At 37.4% G+C, this 22,422-nt stretch overlaps 1 protein-coding gene across 1 annotated transcript in view; it reads right to left on the reverse strand.

Moving 5' to 3' along the window:
- LOC137405400 (activating signal cointegrator 1 complex subunit 3-like) overlaps nt 1-22,422 on the reverse strand; it is a 242,727-nt gene that overhangs the window by 179,728 nt on the left and 40,577 nt on the right. The window contains exons 24-28 of the mRNA XM_068091649.1: nt 21,963-22,105; nt 19,914-20,051; nt 17,591-17,711; nt 15,747-15,879; nt 13,952-14,077 (exon numbers count right to left, since the gene is read on the reverse strand). Of these exons, the coding sequence (XP_067947750.1) occupies nt 13,952-14,077; nt 15,747-15,879; nt 17,591-17,711; nt 19,914-20,051; nt 21,963-22,105 (661 nt within the window). The remainder of the gene's footprint in view (nt 1-13,951; nt 14,078-15,746; nt 15,880-17,590; nt 17,712-19,913; nt 20,052-21,962; nt 22,106-22,422) is intronic.

The raw sequence follows: 22,422 nt of genomic DNA on the forward strand, positions 1-22,422 counted from the left end.
AACAGCTGTTATCATTATGATTTTAAAAGATGCATTAGTTTCAGCATTCTTTGTTGTTTGGTAACTCTTCATACAAACCTCTTAACACACAAATCAAGGAGTTACCATCCCCTACATAAAATCTGTAGTCATTCTGCACAAGAGAACTATCTGTCTTCAGCATAAATCACAAATTACATGAAATTGGATACTTGGGTAGAAAATGCAGAATAAGAAATCAAAAAAAGACAGATTTACCAAAAGATGCTCGCATGCTTAGAAGCTGGTACACGAACTCGGACCAACGCAAAAAGTTCAATACGGTAAGAAAAAGTTCAGCAAAGCTGATATCATAATCGAGAGTTGCTTTTGTTAAATATGGCAAATAAACGATAAAGAATGCCTAGCGGAGTATGTGCAATAAGATAATTTACAAGGTGATGACATCCCTTCAAAGTGAAGACTGCCATGGCGTGGACGTGAAAGCAATCAATAATAATACAAAGACATTCACAGCTCCTTCACGACTGCTTCTCTCAATCATAATGCGGTGTTTTTCACTTTAATCAATTCAGAAAGACATAAATTGAAACTCTGTTCTCGCATGGGAATTAAAACCAACAACAGAATATAATAGAGCTAAGTCTTAAAAATTGACAACATGAGAGGAGGAGCATCAGAGATTCAAGAACGCTAGAGATATGACAGCCGCATGAGGTAGTCCTATCCAATCAACACTTGTGAGTACATTTCTTATGAATTTCAATATTTGAATAGGGGATGGATGTGAATAACAAGTTGGGTTTATTTCAAATGTTACTGCATAATTTATTCATGGCAGAGAGTTCACAATATTTTAAAAACACATCAGTCAGATTTGCTTTGGTTTGTCTAGATTAGAGAGAGAGAGGGAGGGGAGAGAGAAGGAGGGGGAAAGAGAGGGAGGGGGCGAGAGAGGGAGGGAGAGAGGGAGAGAGAGAGAGAAAGAGAGAGAGAGGGAGGGAAGGAGGCAGTGAGAGAAGGAGATTTTCTCAAAATCAAGTAACAATTATGCAGTTAGAATGTTTGTAAACAACTTGTAATACATGTATATGAAGTAACCATCCCAATAAAGAAACAACCTGTGATTTCAAGTCAGAAAAAAGTATATGCAAGCTTAGCAACAAATTGCAGTGTTTCCCGTTGATTGTGCTTGCAATGAGGTTAGAGAAATATAATTTGCATGAAAGCACTAGAATCACAATAAGCTTAAACCATAACTGTCACATACAACTTTTATCGTAGTTTCTATGTAAATCAGCCACGCTGATTCCGATTTTGTACTCAAAATAAAGATTGGTCCACTAACCTTCAAAGTCATTTAACCTTTTTAAAGCGTTTCAATATCCGTTTCGAAAACAACACAATCGGCATTACAAGCTACGCCCATAAATATGTGACGAAACCTAGCTTTTTCAGGAACGGAAGTTAGGAATGTTTAGTCCGATTTACAAGAATAGAGATGGGTGTCTTAAACCCCGTTATTATCTAAATCCAGCCTGTAAAATAATCGCAGTTTTTTATGAAAGGTATATAAACTATTTAAAATTGCTCGTAGCTTGTTACATGATGTTTAAATAGGCTGGACACCGAGAAAAATGAGCTCAAAAACCGCGGTTTTATCACAAGCTGGCGTTGTTATCGCGCTTTTTTAAATATGCAATGTTAAATAGCTAATCTACCTTTCAGAAAAGACTGAGATTATATTTAAGGCTGAATTTAGATATTAAAGGATTTTAAAACACCCATCTCTATTATTCTAAATTGGTCTAAACATCCCTACGTAACTTCTGTTCCTAAAAAGCTAGGTCACATCACGTATTTATGGGCGGAGCTTGTTGTGCTGATCGTGTTGTTTTCGAGACCGATATTAAAACACTGTAAAAAAGCCTTCATTACTCTGAAAGTTAGTGGACTAATCTTTAGTTTGAGTCCAAAATCGGAATCAGCTTTCTGACTTACCTAGTAAATATGATAAAAGTTGTATGTGACAGTTATGGTTTAATGCTGACAACAGATCCCATGCCTAGTAAAGTCTGACACCTGACACAACATATCACAAGTCTAGTAAAGTCTGACACCTGACACAACATATCAAACGCCTATAAAAGTCTGACACAGCACATCACAAGTCTAGTAAACTTTGACACCTGGCATAGCATATTACATGCCTAGTAAACTCAGATATCTAACACAACATATCACACGTCTAGTAAAGTCTGACACCTTATACAGCATGTGGTCATAACCTGCGACAACTATTGGAGTAGCAAAGCTGTTCCTTAGGTTATCCTAAATTTTATCTCAGAAACCCTAAAAACCAGATTCAGGTAAAATCCGTAAAACAGGCAGCTTTATTAAAAACATCAAGTCGTTCATTACTAATCTGAACAACTATGCTCTGTACGAGTAACAGGCCTGTTGAGCAAAGTTATGGTGAAGTAATCTATTCGTGCCAAAGTCATGTGGAATCCTCAGATTTTAGGTAGAAGCATTAGTTCTAAATGCATATTGGACATCAACTCAAAAAACAGCTATGCTCTCGCCCACTTGTTTGATTATGTATAAAAATGGTTCATTATTGTTTACAAAATACCAGTCATATTTCCGAAATGCTCTAACCCATCACAATGTTTTTAAAGGTTGACTTGCAATAAAATTCACATTACAGTTATTTGGTATCAAAAGATTCGCCATGTCTTACTTTGTTGTGTGGTAAGTGCCAAATATGTGGGAATGTGATTAAAAGCTCTTAAAAGCTCAAAAACGAACAGAAAATCGCAGCGACACGAGACCGCCCTAGTTTGGATTCGTTTTCCAAAACGGCTAAAATGTGACGTATGTGTGCCAGATGGTTTATGTTTACACTTTCATGCATCCTTATTCGTCGAAATATTTTCACAAATATACTTCGCGCTCGCGATAAAAACCATGTCTATTGTTCTTACGCGTCTATTTTATCGGCATCGAAATGCTGCAACTTTGAGCACTGATATCTCAAAACATAGCATAAAAATATGTTTAATTTTTTAAACTTAGCTTGAACGATTGCATATCATCCTCTGATAAAAATGATGAGCCTTTTGGTCCGCTATGATGCTCGATAAATGCTGTAGAAGTTGTTCGCGCAATATGGCGAGAGTTGTAAGTCACATGATCAGATAACGTTAGTTTCAGTTCAAGTTTGATCTATCGCAAAAAACAGATACGCTTTCTCGTATTAAACTCGTTAATTTCAATTCGTCATAATCTCTAACGCGCCACATCGTGTTTGTGTAGATGGCAAGCTGAGAAGCACCTTTTTTCATAGCCAAGAGCAGAGAAAAGACCAGACCTTCACCGGGCGTGGAGCAACTGGGTGAGGCTGGATGTGACAAACTTTATTTATTCGCCTGCTTACTCTTACCTTTGTTTTCGCCATTTCAAAGACGACATGTTTTCTAACCTGTTTGCATACTCCACATACCACCAAAGCACGTGAGTAATTTATTTTATGAACCACTTGTATTAGTAGTAGTAACTCGGGTTATTTTCTAGTATTATTCTAATACTACTGTATTAATCTATATTTAATATTACAATATTAATGTCATTTAATTGTAATATGATATTATTAGTATTTTATCTTTTTAATTATGTGTATTATTCTTATTATAATAACAAAACTAATTCATACTGCATATCTATCTGTAAAACGTAATATATTAATCTATAATTGATAAAATAGTGTTATAAGTTTCACGATTAATTTCGCCAAATTTCTTAACCCCACTCACTTATAGATATGTTATATAAAATAGTTATTGTCATTTTCTAGCATCATCGTTAATAGCATATTAGTATTATTAGATGATTATTATTAGTATTAGATGATGAAGAGTTTGTGCCAACCACTGAAGACTGGGAAGAGTTTGAGCGCTATGTTGGCCAGCGTCAAACGCTCTCCAATTACATGTAAGATAGAGCTGAACCTAACCAAACTTGACAAAATATAAAGAATATCCAGAGTTATTACTCACATTTTTATGTTTACAATATCATGGATTCTGATAAGGTTTTGTAAAATCTGTGTCATGATTGCATGGCTAGGCTATATATTTATTCTTTTTCTGATCAAGCAAATATGATATAATAACAGGAAATGATGTTGTACAAATCTCATTGCAAGTCAACTATTGTGTTGTGATTTCAGACCCGAACTCTCCTTCAAAGAGGAGAAAATAATAGTAAGTGTGACAGCACTCCAGCGACTATTTCACTGTCACGCCTGCGCCCTCCCCTGCTCATTCACGATGGTGCGAGAAGGTGGAAGGGTAGAGTTCAAGGTTACATGTGCCTCCTGTCACCAATCGTACACTTGGGAAACAACTGCCAGGGTGAACAGAGCTCACGTCATCAACCCCCTGCTGGCAGCTGCATCACTCTTTTCTGGCGGATGCCTTACGCAGAACCTCCGTTTTCTGTAGCTCCTGAACATCGCGATACCAAGCCACAGCGTTTGCCTCTACCAACAAAGAGAATACTTACATGGTGTGAGTGTTAATATTTACCCATAAACTTGGAAAATGTGAGTAAAAGCTAGGCACACTAATTGAATAACGACATTTAGAAACAATTTTTTTCTTGAAATGAAAATATATCATCCTTCAAGCGAAATATATTATAATTTGAAATTCTGATTCTCCATCATAATATAACACAAAAAGGGGGAGGATTCTACATTCTCAGACTAATGATAATGATACAAATTAATCTTGTATAATGAAGTTTTACAATATTTTACAGTGTATTGCTGAGCAGTACACCCTGCATAACGAGGGACTGATGGCAGCAATCGATTGGGAGCTTAATTTGGCAGATGACAGTAGATGTGATAGTCCAGTGCATTGCACACTATACGGGCCTACACTATGATGGATCAGAGCTGCGGTTTAATAGTTAGCAGCCATCTTGTCAAGGTAAAACTTTGACAGTTTTTACTTCACAGCCTGACAAAAACCGAAATTTTTTAGTAGTTATTTATACATAAACACGAAGTTGCTGATCTAGCTAAATAATTCATTCAAATAATGTGAAAGTGATTGTTGGTCGTAACTTTTTTACTTTGCAGTCAACGGAGACCACCAGCTCTAACGCCATGGAGCTGGAAGGCTTCAAGCGATGCCAGTCCGATCTAATTTCCCACGGCCTGAGAGTGAGGTCCATTACAACGGATGTTGTTACAAAGGTTATGTGCATACCGCAAGCTTGTGTTTTGGCTTATGCCGCAAATTCGTCGCGGTGAGCGACGGCCTCTACCTGCCTGCTTGGTGTCTAAGATTCAGGCTCTTTTCCCACCAACGGATGATGAAGAAGAGTTTGCAGACTTGCAAACAAGATTTGCGGCATAAACCAAAACACAAGATTGCGGTATGCACACAACCTTTTCCGAGCATTTGGCGATGGCTCTCCAAATGGGAATAGATTATCTACCAAAACAATTATTGAAAAACAATAATTGCTGATCATCAAAATAATCTCGATCTTCATATAATAAAATCATAAAACTAATACACTCTCTACTGTAGTAAGTGTACAAGCCAAATATAACAATTCTCCTTGTGTTCCACGAGTTCAGAATATGTGTGTTCAACCGATGCATTAAATGTGTAACACAAGAATTGTAGATAATGCATGACACATTAGCATAGCTTTGGTGTTATTGGAATTAAATGAAAATCCAACTCACTATGATATCGCAGGTAATTATTCCACTCCAACTCAAGAGGTGCAGGCGCCACAAGTTTGTCCACACCAGGATGCATACACAGGCATTCATGCTCCCCGCGGTCATGGAGACAATGTGCAAACTCAGCATCATGGCAGCACAAACATTCAGAAAGAGATGGCATGTCTTGACAGCGCTTGCAGACACACCACTCTGTAGCCGGTGGTATTAGCTCCTAAAGAAATGAACAGCTATGTCTATGCAACCATAGCTACCATGCCATAATACATCAGGTCGATGTTATCCAACAGTATATCGGTGCAGCACTACATTTAAATATTAAAATTGTTAATGTTGTCATTCGAGAAAAATCTGTAATTATTTTTTCGCAATATGAAGCGATAACTATCATCATTAAAATCATATGCATGTAAATAATAATAATATTCGTTCTATCACTCTCAAGCTAAAACTATTACTACTAGCTAGCTTGGCACATAAGAGCTGGCTAGTGGCGGTGCTTACTTGCTGGGAGGTTTGATTCTGTTGAGGATCTTCTTCAGATAGAGTGTCAGACTCGAAACGCCAGGGTCTTAACTCTTCAGAATTTGACATTTTTTATGATCGCAACTCAGACATGAATTGTCGAACGGAATGGCCAAGCCGAAACTGTAAAGTAGCGAGCATCTATATTTGATACGGGGTCTTAGGTAAAACCCGAAGTGTTTGTCATAAAATATTGCTACGATAAGTTTGATATTGAGCTTTTTATTGGCCTTTCAATTCACGCGAGAACATCACGTGACAAGACAATAACCAAACGGCGCGGATACGTCATCGAAATCAAGAGATTCCAATCTACGGCGGCTTTTTGTTTTTAAGCTTCTAAGAGCTTTTAATCACATTTCCACATATTTGGCACCTTTCACACAACAGAGTAAGACATGGCGAATCTTTTGATACCAAATAACTGTAATGTGAATTTTGTTGCAAGTCAACCTTTAAAGTAATGATCAGTCGCTCCAATATGTGCAGAACAGTTCAGTAGCTCCAATATGTGCAGAATAGTTCAGTGGTGAATTAGCGCAGGCACCATTAGAGGAACTTCATAGACAAACTCGCCCACCCATTGCTAGAGTACTTTACATTTTAGGAAACTACAAAGTGTTTGAATGAATGCTATTTTATTAGAAATGATTAAAGAAGAGGCAAAAGAAGGTAGTGCTTTATCTGACTCAGCAGTGATCTACCTAGCTTTAGAATAACTGAAGCTTCTATTTAGCTTAAATAGAGTAACTGAGACATTCAGTAAACAGTTTGTGTCAGATAGTTCTATGTCTGAGACATTCAGCAAACAGTTTGTGACAGATAGTTCTATGTCTGAGACATTCAGCAAACAGTTTGTCAGATAGTTCTATGTCTGAGACATTCAGCAAACAATTTGTGACAGATAGTTCTACGTAAAAGGTTCCGCTTTCGAACCTCCTACACTAAGCACTAAAACAATTTTTTATAAAAGTCATCAACTGATTGGTTGAAACCGTAGTTGTTTTTCAAGCCGTAGCCAAACAATAAAGGACATTCCAATCAGTTACAAGAAAGTTGATGCTCCAAATGACCAGAAATATGACGATTTTACATGCACGACTCCGCTTAACAACATGGTAAAAATAGGTGATTTAACCTAAAAATAGTCGACAAGGCCTTTAACACCAGACTAACTGCTTGAATAGATTCTGGCTATGAAAATGTGCTGTTAGAATAGGTTGAGAAATCAAGAATTAATGCATCATATGGTCATCAAGATACAAGGTGGACAGGAAGTATACAGTAACCATAGTAAATTTGTGTGGAGTTCTGATTAGAACACAAGTTGTGTTGGAGAATAAACGATGTAGGAGGTATGTAAGTTGATTAAATACACAGTTCTTGAATAGTTGATGTACTTTTAGCGCAAGTCCATAGACCACCAGAATGTCAACTGGTCAAATAACAGTGACGACAGCAGCAAGGAAAAATCAAACAGAACAGACAACATTCAACGTCTCAAGGTAGGTTTTCTCCCCCTGTCTCCAAGTTATCCAGCATTTAAAGTGTAGCTGATATTCTGGAAACAATTACCTTTTAAATAGTCTTTAAATATATATATATATATAAATGTATATATATATATATATATATGTAAAATCAAGTGTTTGTCTGCCTGTCGTCGTTCGTATAACCGTATTCGTCGTCGTTCGTATTAATGGTAGCGCGCTTGGCTACGCAACGCAAAGGTGCATCCAAATATACGGGTTCAATATATTTTTCTAACTCTTTTAGCTGGCTGTGGACAGACAACTCTTATAGCTGGCTGTGGACAGACAACTCTTTTAGCTGGCTGTGGACAGACAACTCTTTTAGCTGGCTGTGGACAGAGAACTCTTTTAGCTGGCTGTGGACAGACAACTCTTATAGCTGGCTGTGGACAGACAACTCTTTTAGCTGGCTGTGGACAGACAACTCTTTTAGCTGGCTGTGGACAGACACGCTAAGATTAAAATATTAGTTTAAGTTACTAGCTTAAGTTACTCAAATTCATTGGGTCAAGAAACTTAGTTAAAAGCAACTAAATTACCTGACACTGTTTATAAGCTATTATAGGCCTTGAGTGAATGTGTAGCATGAGAAGTATGAAACGTTTTTCAAGTATCTGTTTTGTCTCGAGCTTTCAAATATTTGAGTTGCACATTGGTTGAACACACACAAAAATAAACAAATATATTCATTTAAAAGCTACAATGGTAAATAATGTAAATGATAATTAAAATAAAAGTTCTATGCAAAAATGTGTTAGTACCCTTGCAATGCCGGGCATCCAGTAGTCTTGTATAAAGTAAGTATTATAGATCTATAATATATGTATGATGCTAGGTCATACTGAGTGCCATTCACCTGCAGTCCTGAAGGGAAACTGAAGGGAAACTGACTGGAAATTTAACGGGAACTAGAAATCAACTAAAACAAACTAAGAAACGAAGGCATGCGTATGCAAACATTGGCAGAGTATCTCGGCTTCTTTTGCATGACCCAAACAATCAAACTTGCATAACGCGACAGTATGAACAATAACAGTATCTATAGAGGAGAAGTTATGTTGCGGTAGACAAATTAAAGTGAGTGCTAAACTGTTCAAATGTTTTACAATATATTTTTGAACCATTCCTGATATTTTAACAGTCTTTCACCTGTACTCAACAGCTTATGGAAAATTGAAAAGCAAAATACTATCAGTCAAGGAGCGCATCTGACAAACTGCTATTCAGCTAGATGTCAGATATCACTTCAACATACATGTTTGTCTAAACAAATCAAACAAACTTCAAGCATAACATGTTTAAAGTACAAATGTATACAGTTCTCCTTCACATAGTCTGCTTCCAAAGTGCCCAAATATTATCAAACAGAGCTTCACGCCTTTTTTTCACTTTTATAATCCCAAAATAAGGAATAGTATCGTTGACAAAATGAAGGCAATGTTTTTCTGCTAATAAAACAGCAGAAAATATAAATTTTTGTGATCAACTCTTTAGAAAATCTGTGGAATTGCCTAGGACTTATTGTGAAAGAGAAAGCATAAGTGACGTAAAGCAAAAGAAAGAGGCAGAAACTAGTTAATAGACAGGAAGTAATATATAAAGAAAATATGTAAAAGATAAATCTCCTTTTATTCCTCATTACATATTGTATTTAACTCCAATAAGGGTTAACTGACAGGAAACTTTTGTTACATTAACAGAACAAGATAAAATTTCAACTTCAGGTTTAAATAATATTTTTGTGTAATTGCTATCAAATACCAGTTTGTATCAAAATTTTCAAGTCGTGAAAATAGAGAAAGAGATTCATGATTTTTACAAAATATCGATAATAATTATAAGTATTACAAGTATAATATAATTATACTTAGATAATATATATAATAAAATAAAAAATATATATATAAATACGCTGATTGTTTGAACTATATTAACTAAAACATGTCCGTTAAAAGTTCTTATTCGTGAAAGTAGAGAAACCGTAAACAGATCTCTTTGGAGAATAGCGAATGTTTGCAAACAATTTTTAAAATTTTCTATATGTGTGATGCAAGAATTCATTGAACAAAAACAAAATATCATTATTATATTGGTATACATATAAATACCATTGTTATATTCGTATATACATTAATATCATTATTATATTGGTATATGTATCAATATCATTATTATATTGGTATATGTATCAATATCATTATTATATTGGTATATGTATAAATATCATTATTATATTGGTATATGTATAAATATCATTATTATATTGGTATATGTATAAATATCATTATTATATTGATATATGTATCAATATCATTATTATATTGGTATATGTATAAATATCATTATTATATTGGTATATGTATCAATATCATTATTATATTGGTATATGTATAAATATCATTATTATATTGGATATGTATCAATATCATTATTATATTGGTATATGTATAAATATCATTATTATATTGGTATATGTATAAATATCATTATTATATTGGTATATGTATCAATATCATTATTATATTGATATATGTATCAATATCATTATTATATTGGTATATGTATAAAAAAGCACAAAGCATTCTTGTAAGACTACTTGTCTCAGTGACTGACAGCTACAGCACTCAAAACTAATATTGGAAAGCATTAACTTCCTAAGTTGGGGTTTGACTGTTACGCTGTTTGTTAGAACTAACATGGATTCAATGTCACGATATAAAAGAAATGATAAGTGTAAAGAGAAGAGTAAAGGTAAAGAAAGTAGCTATCGTAAAACAACTCTCTAATTTCGACTAGGCAGAGTTCAAATTAATTTAGCTTGCATATTTTTCATCTATTTCAAGTTTCAGACTTTTTTAAATTGCTTGTTTAAAATTTAGCTCTAAAACCTACATTTTTATGAAACTGCAATGTTTGAGTAACTTTAAACTTAACATGTTGACAATGTAAAGTTTAGACTCAAAATTAGACTCAAAGATTGGCTTGAACTTTATATCATAAGTTAGAAAATGTCCATGTATAGGCGATCGTATCGTCAGTGTCCGAAGTGGAGAGAGATTCATGGGTGTACTCTCCGTCATGCCGGGAGAGTGGTGTCCAGGGCCAACGACCCTGCTCGCCGCTCACGGGGTGAGTCTGAGAGAAGCGCTGCGCCCTCTCAGTAGAGGGGGTTCGTGGGTACTCCCCCGGAAATTTTTTTAGCGTGAATACCCCTAAATTATGCTGTTTTCCATAACTTAAAACCCTGTGTTGTGTCCAGTAAGAAATTAAAAGTGGGCTTAGCTGCACAACCTGAGTGCTCTATGATTATGGAGACTCCAGGTTGTGATGTGAGTGAGTCAAAAAACCCTATGGACACTTCACACAGACTTCAGACACAATACAGTCCCATCTCCAAACCACCATGAATACTATTATATGATAAGTTCGGTCACTCACTATGTTTTTAAATACAGACTCTAAATTCATGACAGCCACTAATTCTTACTCATCTATGTTATCTGTTACTCTGTCTAAGTTATCTATTGGCCCATGCCTTTTCATTAGGAATGGAAAGAAACAATGAAGAAGCTAGTATAATGAGTAAGAACTTATTCAAAACTACCATCCAAAACACAAGAGAAGAATCCAAGCAATGATCAATCTTAAGCTATTCGAGGATTCCACGGGGCGGCCGACACAGGGTCCCGTCGATTGTGGCGGTTGATAAAAAACTGATCGGTTCTCAGGTTTTTAACAAAATAATCTAGTTGATCTGCTATAATAGCAAAAACTAACTGAAGAAATTAAAGATCAGTAGCATGATTTTTTCGTCCCGAAAACGCACACTGTTTTCGGTGTAAAGAACTCGAGCTAATATAAGTTCGAAAAGAAAAGGAAAAAAAACATTGTGTGATAATTTCACTTCATTCCGATTTTACCACATTTAATAAGATATGAGCAACCTTATATGAAGGGGTACGCCTCCTAGAGAGTACCCCACTAATTCTTCTTAGGGGTACGCCATACCCCTGCGTACCCCCATTTCGAACACTGCGTATCGTATTAACTGCGTTTTTGTGCCATGAAGTACATGGTCCTTTATGAGTAAGTAGGCAGCCACCTTGTCAGATGTGCCACCTTGTCAGATGTGTCACCTTGTCAGATATGCTGCCTATGTCAGCGTTGGAGTCTCCATCAACGCTTATTCATAGTGACACTATTAGCTAGCTTGTTTTTTGATGATAGAATTAACTTCACACGGAGAAAAGACCTACTAACAGGATTAGAAGAAAACCTAGTGCCATTATTCAAATCACTCTTGAAGTGACATATCATCGTAGTGATAGATATGTTTGTGATCAGTAAAAAAATCTCGTTCAAAACGTAAGCCGAATAACACGAGATTTTACTTGGTTTCCTTTTGTATGGACTTCAAATGGCATTTACAGGTGTGGAGATAAACTCATCATAAATTCAACCAAAAGTGACATAATTGAGGAGAAAGGTGAAGTGTTTGTGTATATGATATTGACCAGCATATGTTGCCTGGTGCTTCTCATAGCTGCCACTATTGTGTACAAGTGCAAATATAAACGCAGGTAAGTAGGACACAACCATACGCGGTCTGTACAAGTCCAAATCTTGACATATTCATTTCCACTGTATCCAATAGAGTGATACATTTTTAGTAGCATGTCTCTTGAAGCTACTAAACTGTAGGTGATTGCCCATCAAAAGTTGTTGCCATCTTCTAATATGTGGTTTAATTGTCAAAATGCTTGTGATATGAAGGACACATGTAGGTAGTGTCAATATCTAATAACAGTATTGTGAAAGCATATTAAAGCTACCAGGTCTGGCATTTATCCTTTCCTTTGAAGATTTGCTATATAAGATTATTGTGATCACTTTGGAGTTGTCTAATACCAGTCTGGTACTTTCCATTTACTGGTTGCTTCACTCACACAATGACTCTGTAATGCTATACGGCCCACAAACGACTAACACCTTTTGAAGGCAACACTTGGGAGATTTATATGTTCTAAAAAAATCAATTATATGAGTGTCAGCTGTTATATTAGGCATTATGTTTGACTGCAGGTGTCAGATGCGCGTGGATGCAAACACATCCAATTTAACAGATATGGAGCATTTAGATACTAATAAATTAAGTGCAGAATTTCCACCAAAAAGAGTATTGAGAACTATGAAACAGACGCTGCGACTCGGCAGATATGAACAGAGAAAGGAGAGCAATGGGGTGCAGCAGCATGAACCCGCAGAGGAAGTATACAATAGAGAGGTGGTCTATGATGAGGAAGAGGCTATGAGGACATTCCAACAGTTGGTCATGAAGAAGCCAGTAATATATGGTTGGGAATCGAAAGAGAGTGAAAATGGCTGCGCTAGGACCGATGAGGTAGATGAGGCTGCCTATGAGGAGTTTAAAAACACTTTTGTAGCTTCGTCACTAAAGCACCGTCCATCCATATTGACAGACTATGATGAAGGCAATGATACTGCAAGCAATGGTTGCTGCGAAAAAGACGAGGAATAGGTCGAGAAGTCATTCCAGCTGGTCTAGACACTACCGACTGACCAAATTGTCAAAACTGATGGAAAATACATTTGTAACATACAGTCAGAATTAATTTGACTGTCAGTGTAGAGATCAATCTCTTTACCAGATATTGCGAATATAAACAATATGTTTGTCTCCATCTTGTACAAACATTAACCTATAGTTAAGACTTGTGCAGTAATTGTGCTCGAACTGGCGGAGTAATGAGACATATAGCACTTATAGGTTTATCAGCCTCAAAACATGACTAGTATTTGTCCATCATGTTGATATTACGCCGTCATATCTATGAGTAGGTTCGATGACCTTTGTCGCAGTGCATGTGACATACTTAACAAGTCTATATAAAAGGGTTAGTTCATACTCTCAAGGCACATGCACTTGGTGTTGATAAATTTGACATAGAGTATCTAGTGATTAGCTAATAACAAAGGTGAATACAAATAGTATTCTAGGCAATGTTAGGTCTAGATAGTGGGTAAAGAGACGGGAGAAAACAGAAACAGCTGACTAGTTGAAGCAAACTAGTTGAGGTGAACTAGTTGAAGAGTAGTAGTTGGGCATCGAACGGTAAAAGAGACTCACGTAGGATTCTGCACAAGACGTCTAAAGAAGTAGGTCCATGTCACATAGTCCATAGCAGCCTGTTTGTTGGTCACTGTGCCGGCTACAATCTCAGCATTCATGTGGTCAGCGAGAACTCCCAGGAGGCTAATTAGAGAAAAAGGTAATTCATTGTTGAGGAGAAGTTAATAGCACACAGCGTATTTAGAATATGAATACTGCTACCTATGCAATAATGGTAATGAGAATAGGGGCTAGCAACAACAGCGAGTGGCAGCAACCAGTGATTCCAAAAGAGACTGATTGTTAGTATGGAAAGAAATGGTAGGGTACCTGCAGAACAACTGTATCTGTGCGATAAACCCTCTGTAGAAGTGCAACAGACCCTTAGTAACAGTGATACAGCTCAAAAATAAAAGCACTAGAAACCTCTGTAGATGTACAAAAAACCTCTGTAGAGGTACTAGAGACCTCTGTAGAGATACTAGGGACCTCTTTAAAAATACTAGAGACCTTTCTAGAAGTACTAAAGACCGCTGTAGAACTACTAGAAACCTATGTAGAGGTAGTAGACACATCTGTAGAAGTACAAAAAACTTCTGTAGAGGTACGATAGACCTCTGTAGCGATACTAGGAACATCTGTAAAAGTACTAGAGGCCTCTCTAGAAGTACGAAAAGAAAGACCTCTGTAGAAATATTAAAGACTGTTGTAGAGGGTTTAGAGACCCTTAGTAAAAGCGCTTTAGCGCTGTAGAGGTACTACAAATCTTCTGAATACAGAACCCCTGCAGAAGTGTCACAGGCCATCCATAAGAATACTCCAGTTTTCTCATACCTTTCTCCAATCAAGGTAGAACATATAATTAATTGGAATGCAATACCTGATGTATCACATTCAGGCCGGTATTCCCTGGGGCGGCTGGGCGGCTGAGTCGCCCCAACTTTTTGAGAATTTTTCACGGATAAGTACAGTCAAACCCGGATAAAATGTAACATTTCATCTCAAACACAAGGTTAACTCGAACGGATTTGTTTGGTCCGTTCCAACGCAATGATAAATTGCTTCAGATAACTCGACCTCAACATCATTTATTCGATAAGTTATTTGCCCAACGGCCATGGACACGGTTCTTATCGCTGTAGAATATCACTTCATTCCAAGCCGATAAGACAAACATCAACTTTTAGTAGTTCTTAGGCGTCATTATTATCATCATCAGCGGCAAAATATTCTTGTTAACGACTTTTATAAAGGTTTGCAAAAGATCAGGTTTTACCAAACACCCGCTTGGCCATGTCCCATCGAAAGCGTGGAAACTTCCGAATGAACTTGAAATAAAATCTGCAAAATTGATCTTTGTTAAAACGCTCAAAAAAAAGATGTCTTTTTTCTGAGCGTGTTAACTGCGGTCAAGTTTTGCCTATTTTAATTTGAAAGCGTCTCGTCAGTCACAGCACCTAAAACAAAACAAATCTCAAAAAATAGAAAAATGTTGATACTTTCTGATAAAATTTTTGAAAACTTCACGTGAGAGGCCCGGCTGAGGCCCTACATGAGAGAAACCTGTTGGGGGCTTACACCGCCCCCCTCCACACCCCTAGGTGTTCATAAATAGTCGCCTAACATTAGCCGCCTCAACTTACAACCAGTGAATACAGGCCTGATCACATTCGAGTTGGCCTGGAGCTACCCTTGAACCTTCAGATGAGATACTGTATCCATGATCAATAATCTGCAATCTATAATCTATGACCTAAAATCTATAAACTTATAATCCATTAATCTATAACACATGCATCAATTAACTACTCACCTTGACTCAACAGGAAATGGTTCATAGAGAAACTTCTTGTAGAAATGTTTTTTCACATCATGCACAAAAATGACCGCCACGCCATGGTCATCAAACTGTGGCCTCCCAGCACGACCCATCATTTGCAGCACATCTATGAAAAGTGAACATCTATTTAGGCTCGAGCCAAAACAATGGTTAGCAAGCGCAAGCTTTTTCAATAGACACGCAAAGTTATGGCAAGAAATAATAAGTGTGCTCAGGTATTATTAGGCACTGCATACACTTAAACGATACCCTTAGAGGTGACGTATGTCAACTTAGCAAACTTATGCCAAATTTGATTAGAGTAGTCGAGTAAAGAAATAAAGCTTGGAATTAAAGTAGTTAAAGGTAAAAGGCTCTGTTCTCCAACCAATGCACCTTTTAGCAAAAGAAAATAATGGGTAAAAAGACATCTATTTATCAGTTTGCAGCGAAAGAATTATTATGCAAAATTTTGGTACTGTGGGTTGGTGTCGTGGTGCTATTCCCTCGGTCATTTGTAGCAACAAAACCCACAAAACTGCTCTTTATTAACAACTACAAGCAAAACAAATAGAAAATTTGAATATTCCCACGACCAAACACGAGCGAAGCGATTGTTTGGGAGCTTCATGGTAAATGCATATGTGCACACAACTCACGAAAAATTATCCGTCAACGGCCATTACCAAACCCTTGTACAATAATCCCATCAAAAATTTAACCATTTTTGTGTAGAGTCGTTTAAGTATAATAATGATACAAAACACATATAAACATATTTAAATATGTTACCAAGTCTTTGAAAAGTTTCTGCAATATCTTACAACTTACCCATATGATCGGATTATACATACATAGACAGATTAATTTGGCCTAAAATCGAAATAAAAACTTGACAAGCTTTTTTGAAGCAAAATTAAGCCCGGCCAACGAAACGCCGATAAGGCGGTGTGACAGAGAGTAGAACCATTAAGCCGTGCGCATTTCACGAGAAAAACGTGCACATTTCACCAGTCTATACCATTGACCGATTGTCGAAGGTTTCTGTAATTAACGTAGAAGTACAGAAATCGTTTCTTTTTTGCCGATTTCAAAGTAACTGACATTTTGGAAACTTTTGAGTACTTTGGTATTGTAACCGATGTTCAAAGCGGTGAAAGTAAAGGAAATGACGGTGATATTTGTTTCTAACGATTCTTATAAGATTATTACAATATTTAATTGTAAAAATAATTATTCGATTTTATAAGAATTATTATAAGATTTAGTTATAAGAATAATCATTCGAATTTACAAAATCGAAGTATATAGTGACCGATGGTATGCAATATGTTAAAATCTGAATACCAGCTAAAATCTGTGTAGATTTTTAAATTCAGCATAACTTTTTTAGATGTAAATACAGAAATCTAGATAAATATCACAACTTCTTGATATTGGTTGCTATGGCCAATGATATACAGCCCCCCAGCCTGTGTATATTATATTACACAGCAGCTTGCCATTTTACTTCTAATATTGCATTTTTCCTACTGCAGGGGAGAGATATAGACATATAATATTTTCCTTTCATTATTGCTGTTTGTTGTACATAATAACACCCAGTACATCACAGCAACCATTGCAGCTACCATTGCAGTTCTCCTATTGCACTGCGGTGCCATTTGACTGCTAATATTGCATTTCTCAACCAGTAGTACCCTTTTTGTTTCCATTATCACTTTGATCGTGGGCTGTATGACAGGGGAATTTCTAGTTATTTAGTTTGTGTGCAAGAAAGCCACTTGTCTACATCTTGCTTGTTCCTTAATTACTTAATGCGTAGTCAGAAATCCTACCTGTGATTGGGAAGTCAACGTAACGCTTAACTTTGCCATCAAAATATTCTGTACCCTTCACAATTACCAGATGGGCTGGAAAGTTAACGCCCCAGGCTAGGGTGGAAGTGGCCACAAGAATCTGCAAATAATAAACTTATGTAACCCATAGATTAGACAGGGCATAACTAATGACGGTAAATAACCAATGATAGCACATAAGAAATGACAGCACATATTCAGTGACAGTGCATAACCGGTGACATCGAGTACCACTATAGGTTGGACAGTACATAGCCAGTGACATCGAGTAGCCTTATAGGTTGGACAGTACATAGCCAGTGACACCGAGTATCTCTATAGGTTGGACAGTACATAGCCAGTGACACCGAGTATCTCCATAGGTTGGACAGTACATAGCCAGTGACATCGAGTAGCCTTATAGGTTGGACAGTACATAGCCAGTGACACCGACTATCTCTATAGGTTGGACAGTACATAGCCAGTGACATCGAGTACCTCTATAGGTTAGACAGCACATAGACAGTGACATCAAGTACCCCTATAGGTTGGACAGTACATAGCCAATGACACCGAGTATCTCTATAGATTAGACAGCACATAGACAGTGACAACGAGTACCCCTATAGGTTGGACACTACATAGCCAGTGACACCGAGTACCTCTATAGGTTGGACAGCACATAGCCAGTAGCACCGAGTAACCCTATAGGTTAGACAGCACATAGACAGTGACATCAAGTACCCCTATAGGTTGGACAGCACATAGCCATTAACAACGAGTACCTCTATAGGTTGGACAGCACACAGCCAGTGACATTGAGTACCCCTATAGGTTAGACAGCACATAGCCAGTGACATCGAGTACCCCTATAGGTTGGACAGTACATAGCCAGTGACACCGAGTACCTCTATAGGTTGGACAGCACATATAGTCAGCAACATTGAGTACCTCTATAGGTTGGACAGTACATAGCCAGTGACATTGAGTACCTCTATAGGTTAGACAGTAGGCCCTACATAGCCAGTGACATCGAGTACCCCTATAGGTTGGACAGTACATAGCCAGTGACACCGAGTACCTCTATAGGTTGGACAGCACATATAGTCAGCAACATTGAGTACCTCTATAGGTTGGACAGTACATAGCCAGTGACATTGAGTACCTCTATAGGTTAGACAGCACATAGACAGTGACATCAAGTACCCCTATTGGTTGGACAGTACATAGCCAGTGACATCAAGTACCCCTATAGGTTGGACAGTACATAGCCAGTGACATCAAGTACCTCTATAGGTTAGACAGCACATAGACAGTGACATCGAGTACCCCTATAGGTTGGACAGTACATAGCCAGTGACACCGAGTACCTCTATTGGTTGGACAGCACATATAGTCAGCAACATTGAGTACCTCTATAGGTTGGACAGTACATAGCCAGTGACATTGAGTACCTCTATAGGTTAGACAGCACATAGACAGTGACATCGAGTACCCCTATAGGTTGGACAGTACATAGCCAGTGACATTGAGTACCTCTATAGGTTAGACAGCACATAGACAGTGACATCGAGTACCCCTATAGGTTAGACAGCACATAGACAGTGACATCGAGTACCCCTATAGGTTGGACAGTACATAGCCAGTGACACCGAGTACCTCTATAGGTTGGACAGCACATATAGTCAGCAACATTGAGTACCTCTATAGGTTGGACAGTACATAGCCAGTGACATTGAGTACCTCTATAGGTTAGACAGCACATAGACAGTGACATCGAGTACCCCTATAGGTTGGACAGCACATAGCCAGTAATATCGAGTACCCCTATAGGTTGGACAGTACATAGCCGGTGACACCGAGTATCTCTATAGGTTGGACAGCACATAGCCAGTGATATCGAGTACCCCTATAGGTTGGACAGTACATAGCCAGTGACACCGAGTATCTCTATAGGTTGGACAGCACATAGCCAGTGATATCGAGTACCCCTATAGGTTAGACAGCACATAGACAGTGACATCGAGTACCCCTATAGGTTGGACAGTACATAGCCAGTGACACCGAGTACCTCTATAGGTTGGACAGCACATATAGTCAGCAACATTGAGTACCTCTATAGGTTGGACAGTACATAAACAGTGATATCGAGTACCCCTATAGGTTGGACAGTACATAGCCAGTGATATCGAGTACCCCTATAGGTTGGACAGCACATAGCCAGTGATATCGAGTACCCCTATAGGTTGGACAGTACATAGCCAGTGACACCGAGTACCACTAGAGGTTAGCCCAGTGGTAAAGACAGGTATGACAGTCTCACCTGAATCTTTTGATTAACAAAAAGCTCCTCAACAGTTTTTCTGTCTCTTTCATGAAGACCTGCATGATGAATTCCAATTCCAAAAGCCAGAGTCAGTTTCAAATTTGTATCTTTCATGCCAGATATAATGTTCATAATCTACATAAACCAGTAAAAATAGGTGAAGTCAAATTGTGAGACACAGTGTAAATCTATGCAGCCATTTTCCCAGCAAGTTGAAACCTTCATAAGTTGAACCGAGCATAAACTATATTTTCTTTAATTTGTTCAAAAACCCCAAACTTAATAACAAGTATCTTATACAATGTATAAACCGATGAGAAATGCTTCATGCAAAAATATGTATATCAATTTATATAAATCTCAAAGTCTGTGTGTGATTTGGTTTGTCCAGCTATAGCTATTAAAATTTTGTAATGAAGACCCCGTATTGCATAAGACTTAATCTCAGAACCTTCAATTCCACAGACGATATGCTAAATCATTGAGCTACGGAGATTGATGGATTCATTGGGTGATATATGTCGCCATGTGGGTGAAAATATGCATACCGCTCACCGTTACGACGCAACATCCTTTTTATGCTTGCTCTCACGGCTCTTATCAGTAATTTTAGCAATGGGTTACTAGCTTACTCAAATTAATCATTGACAATGTGCCAGACTAATGGTGCAACGCCTGGGCATTTCACTAGTTAATGTAAAAGAATGAAACATTACATAAAAAAACTAAAAAGTATCTATTAACGCAAAATTGTTGTTTTCACTTCGCTTTAATCGTAGAATATAAGAGAAAGGGTCCTGGGTGATAATTAACATGGAACGCGTTTAGGTAGAGGTGTCGATAAAGATTCAGAGCTAATGTAACTTTAGCAACCATAAAAACTCAATTTGAATGCCACTTCCATTTGACCACCACTTTGACATTGATCGTTACGAACTCATAATAGCAAGCGATCAGTAGAAATAGGTCCAAAAAATCGTACTAATAATGACTCAGTAACGCTAATAACAATTAATTCTCTCGTTGTTCAACTCTAAGGCGGTTCGTTGTTTTCATTAGAACTTAGAAAGGAACAGCATAGAAATAATTAATAACTGTATCAGGCTAATAATAGCTCCTTGTTTAATAGTTCCTTGTTTAAAGCGGTCTTGATACTTTGAAGTATATGAAAAATGGCTTACATTTACGATGGTATATGAACAGCTAGTCTTACGCGAAAAGTTTCGGTTAATAAGCATGCTTGGTTGAAGGTTTATCATTATTTGTGCGGAATGCAAAGCGTAAAAGTTTTGCTCATCTAAAAAAACTGTTTGGACACTAATATCCACTAATTGCAGAAAAAGAATTGAGGTCAGAAAACATTGGGGAAGGTATTAAACAATCAAAAGATGTTCGCTCCATCGAAAGCAACAACCAGAACGCTAATGGCCGAGCAAGCGATGCAAGTATTTTTGTTTTAAAAATTGTTATTTTGGTTTATGCATGTATTATAAATTTGGTTCTTTAAGTCACTCGTTCATGAATATACATTTGTAGAATTTGATAGATTATTGTTATATAACTAATAGATTTGCAGACTCATAGCATATTATTTGATAGCATCATCGCAGTAATCTAATTTCAGCTTACAATAAATCGACGCTCACAACTCCTCTTCTAATGCACATGAAAATCTAGTTTTGGCTGCAAACTGTAGCAAATATATCAATGAGTGCAATGAGCTTTTATACAACATAGCTAAACAACATAGCTAAATTGTTTTGCATCATGTCACCACATCAATTCCCTACTTGTCTATTCCCATGGCCAGGAGTACAATAGACAGCAGGGTGCATATATTCTTCGCTTTTTGGACCTGACCAACGCCCAGAAGATACAGAGCTTACTGGCTGGCAACATCACACAGATGTAGTGACATATGGTCAGTCTTTACAAAATCAACAAAAACCTTGTCCCGTTGCAGCCGACCGCAGTACTTCCAGGATTACTCTCACAATAACAAGAGATCATATACCTAATTTTCTAACCAATGTCTGGCTTACCAACCTCTTCTTCTGGTGTATGCAGCCACTGTTTAGGTCTATCATCAGTTGCAAGCAACGATATAAGTTCCAGGGCTGTAAGACGCGTCTGTCGCCGAGAGGAGACAAATATTAGCACAGGCTTCTCAGGAGAGTGTTGTTTTATCGCTAGACAATAAATAGGCATGATACAGTACTGCAAATCTGGCCTTTTCTGCTATAATATTTCAGTCTGCTCAAAAAACCTTGACTTCCAGAAGGGCCAAGAGCTTTTTTCCATAGCTTATGAGGTCTTATTAATATTAGCAATTGAAACATGTTTTAACGATCCAGGTTTGGTCCATGCTATCAATCAGGAAATGGAACACAAATGGAAAGAAACAAATTGTATCGTGTGACATATGTTAGTCTATCATTCACTTACTCGGGTTTAACATTTTTCACAGAGCAATAAGGCCTTAGCACAGAGCAATAAGGCTTTGGCA

This window comes from Watersipora subatra, chromosome 9 (assembly GCF_963576615.1).
Source record: "Watersipora subatra chromosome 9, tzWatSuba1.1, whole genome shotgun sequence".
In the NCBI taxonomy this organism is placed as follows: Eukaryota; Metazoa; Bryozoa; class Gymnolaemata; order Cheilostomatida; family Watersiporidae; genus Watersipora; species Watersipora subatra.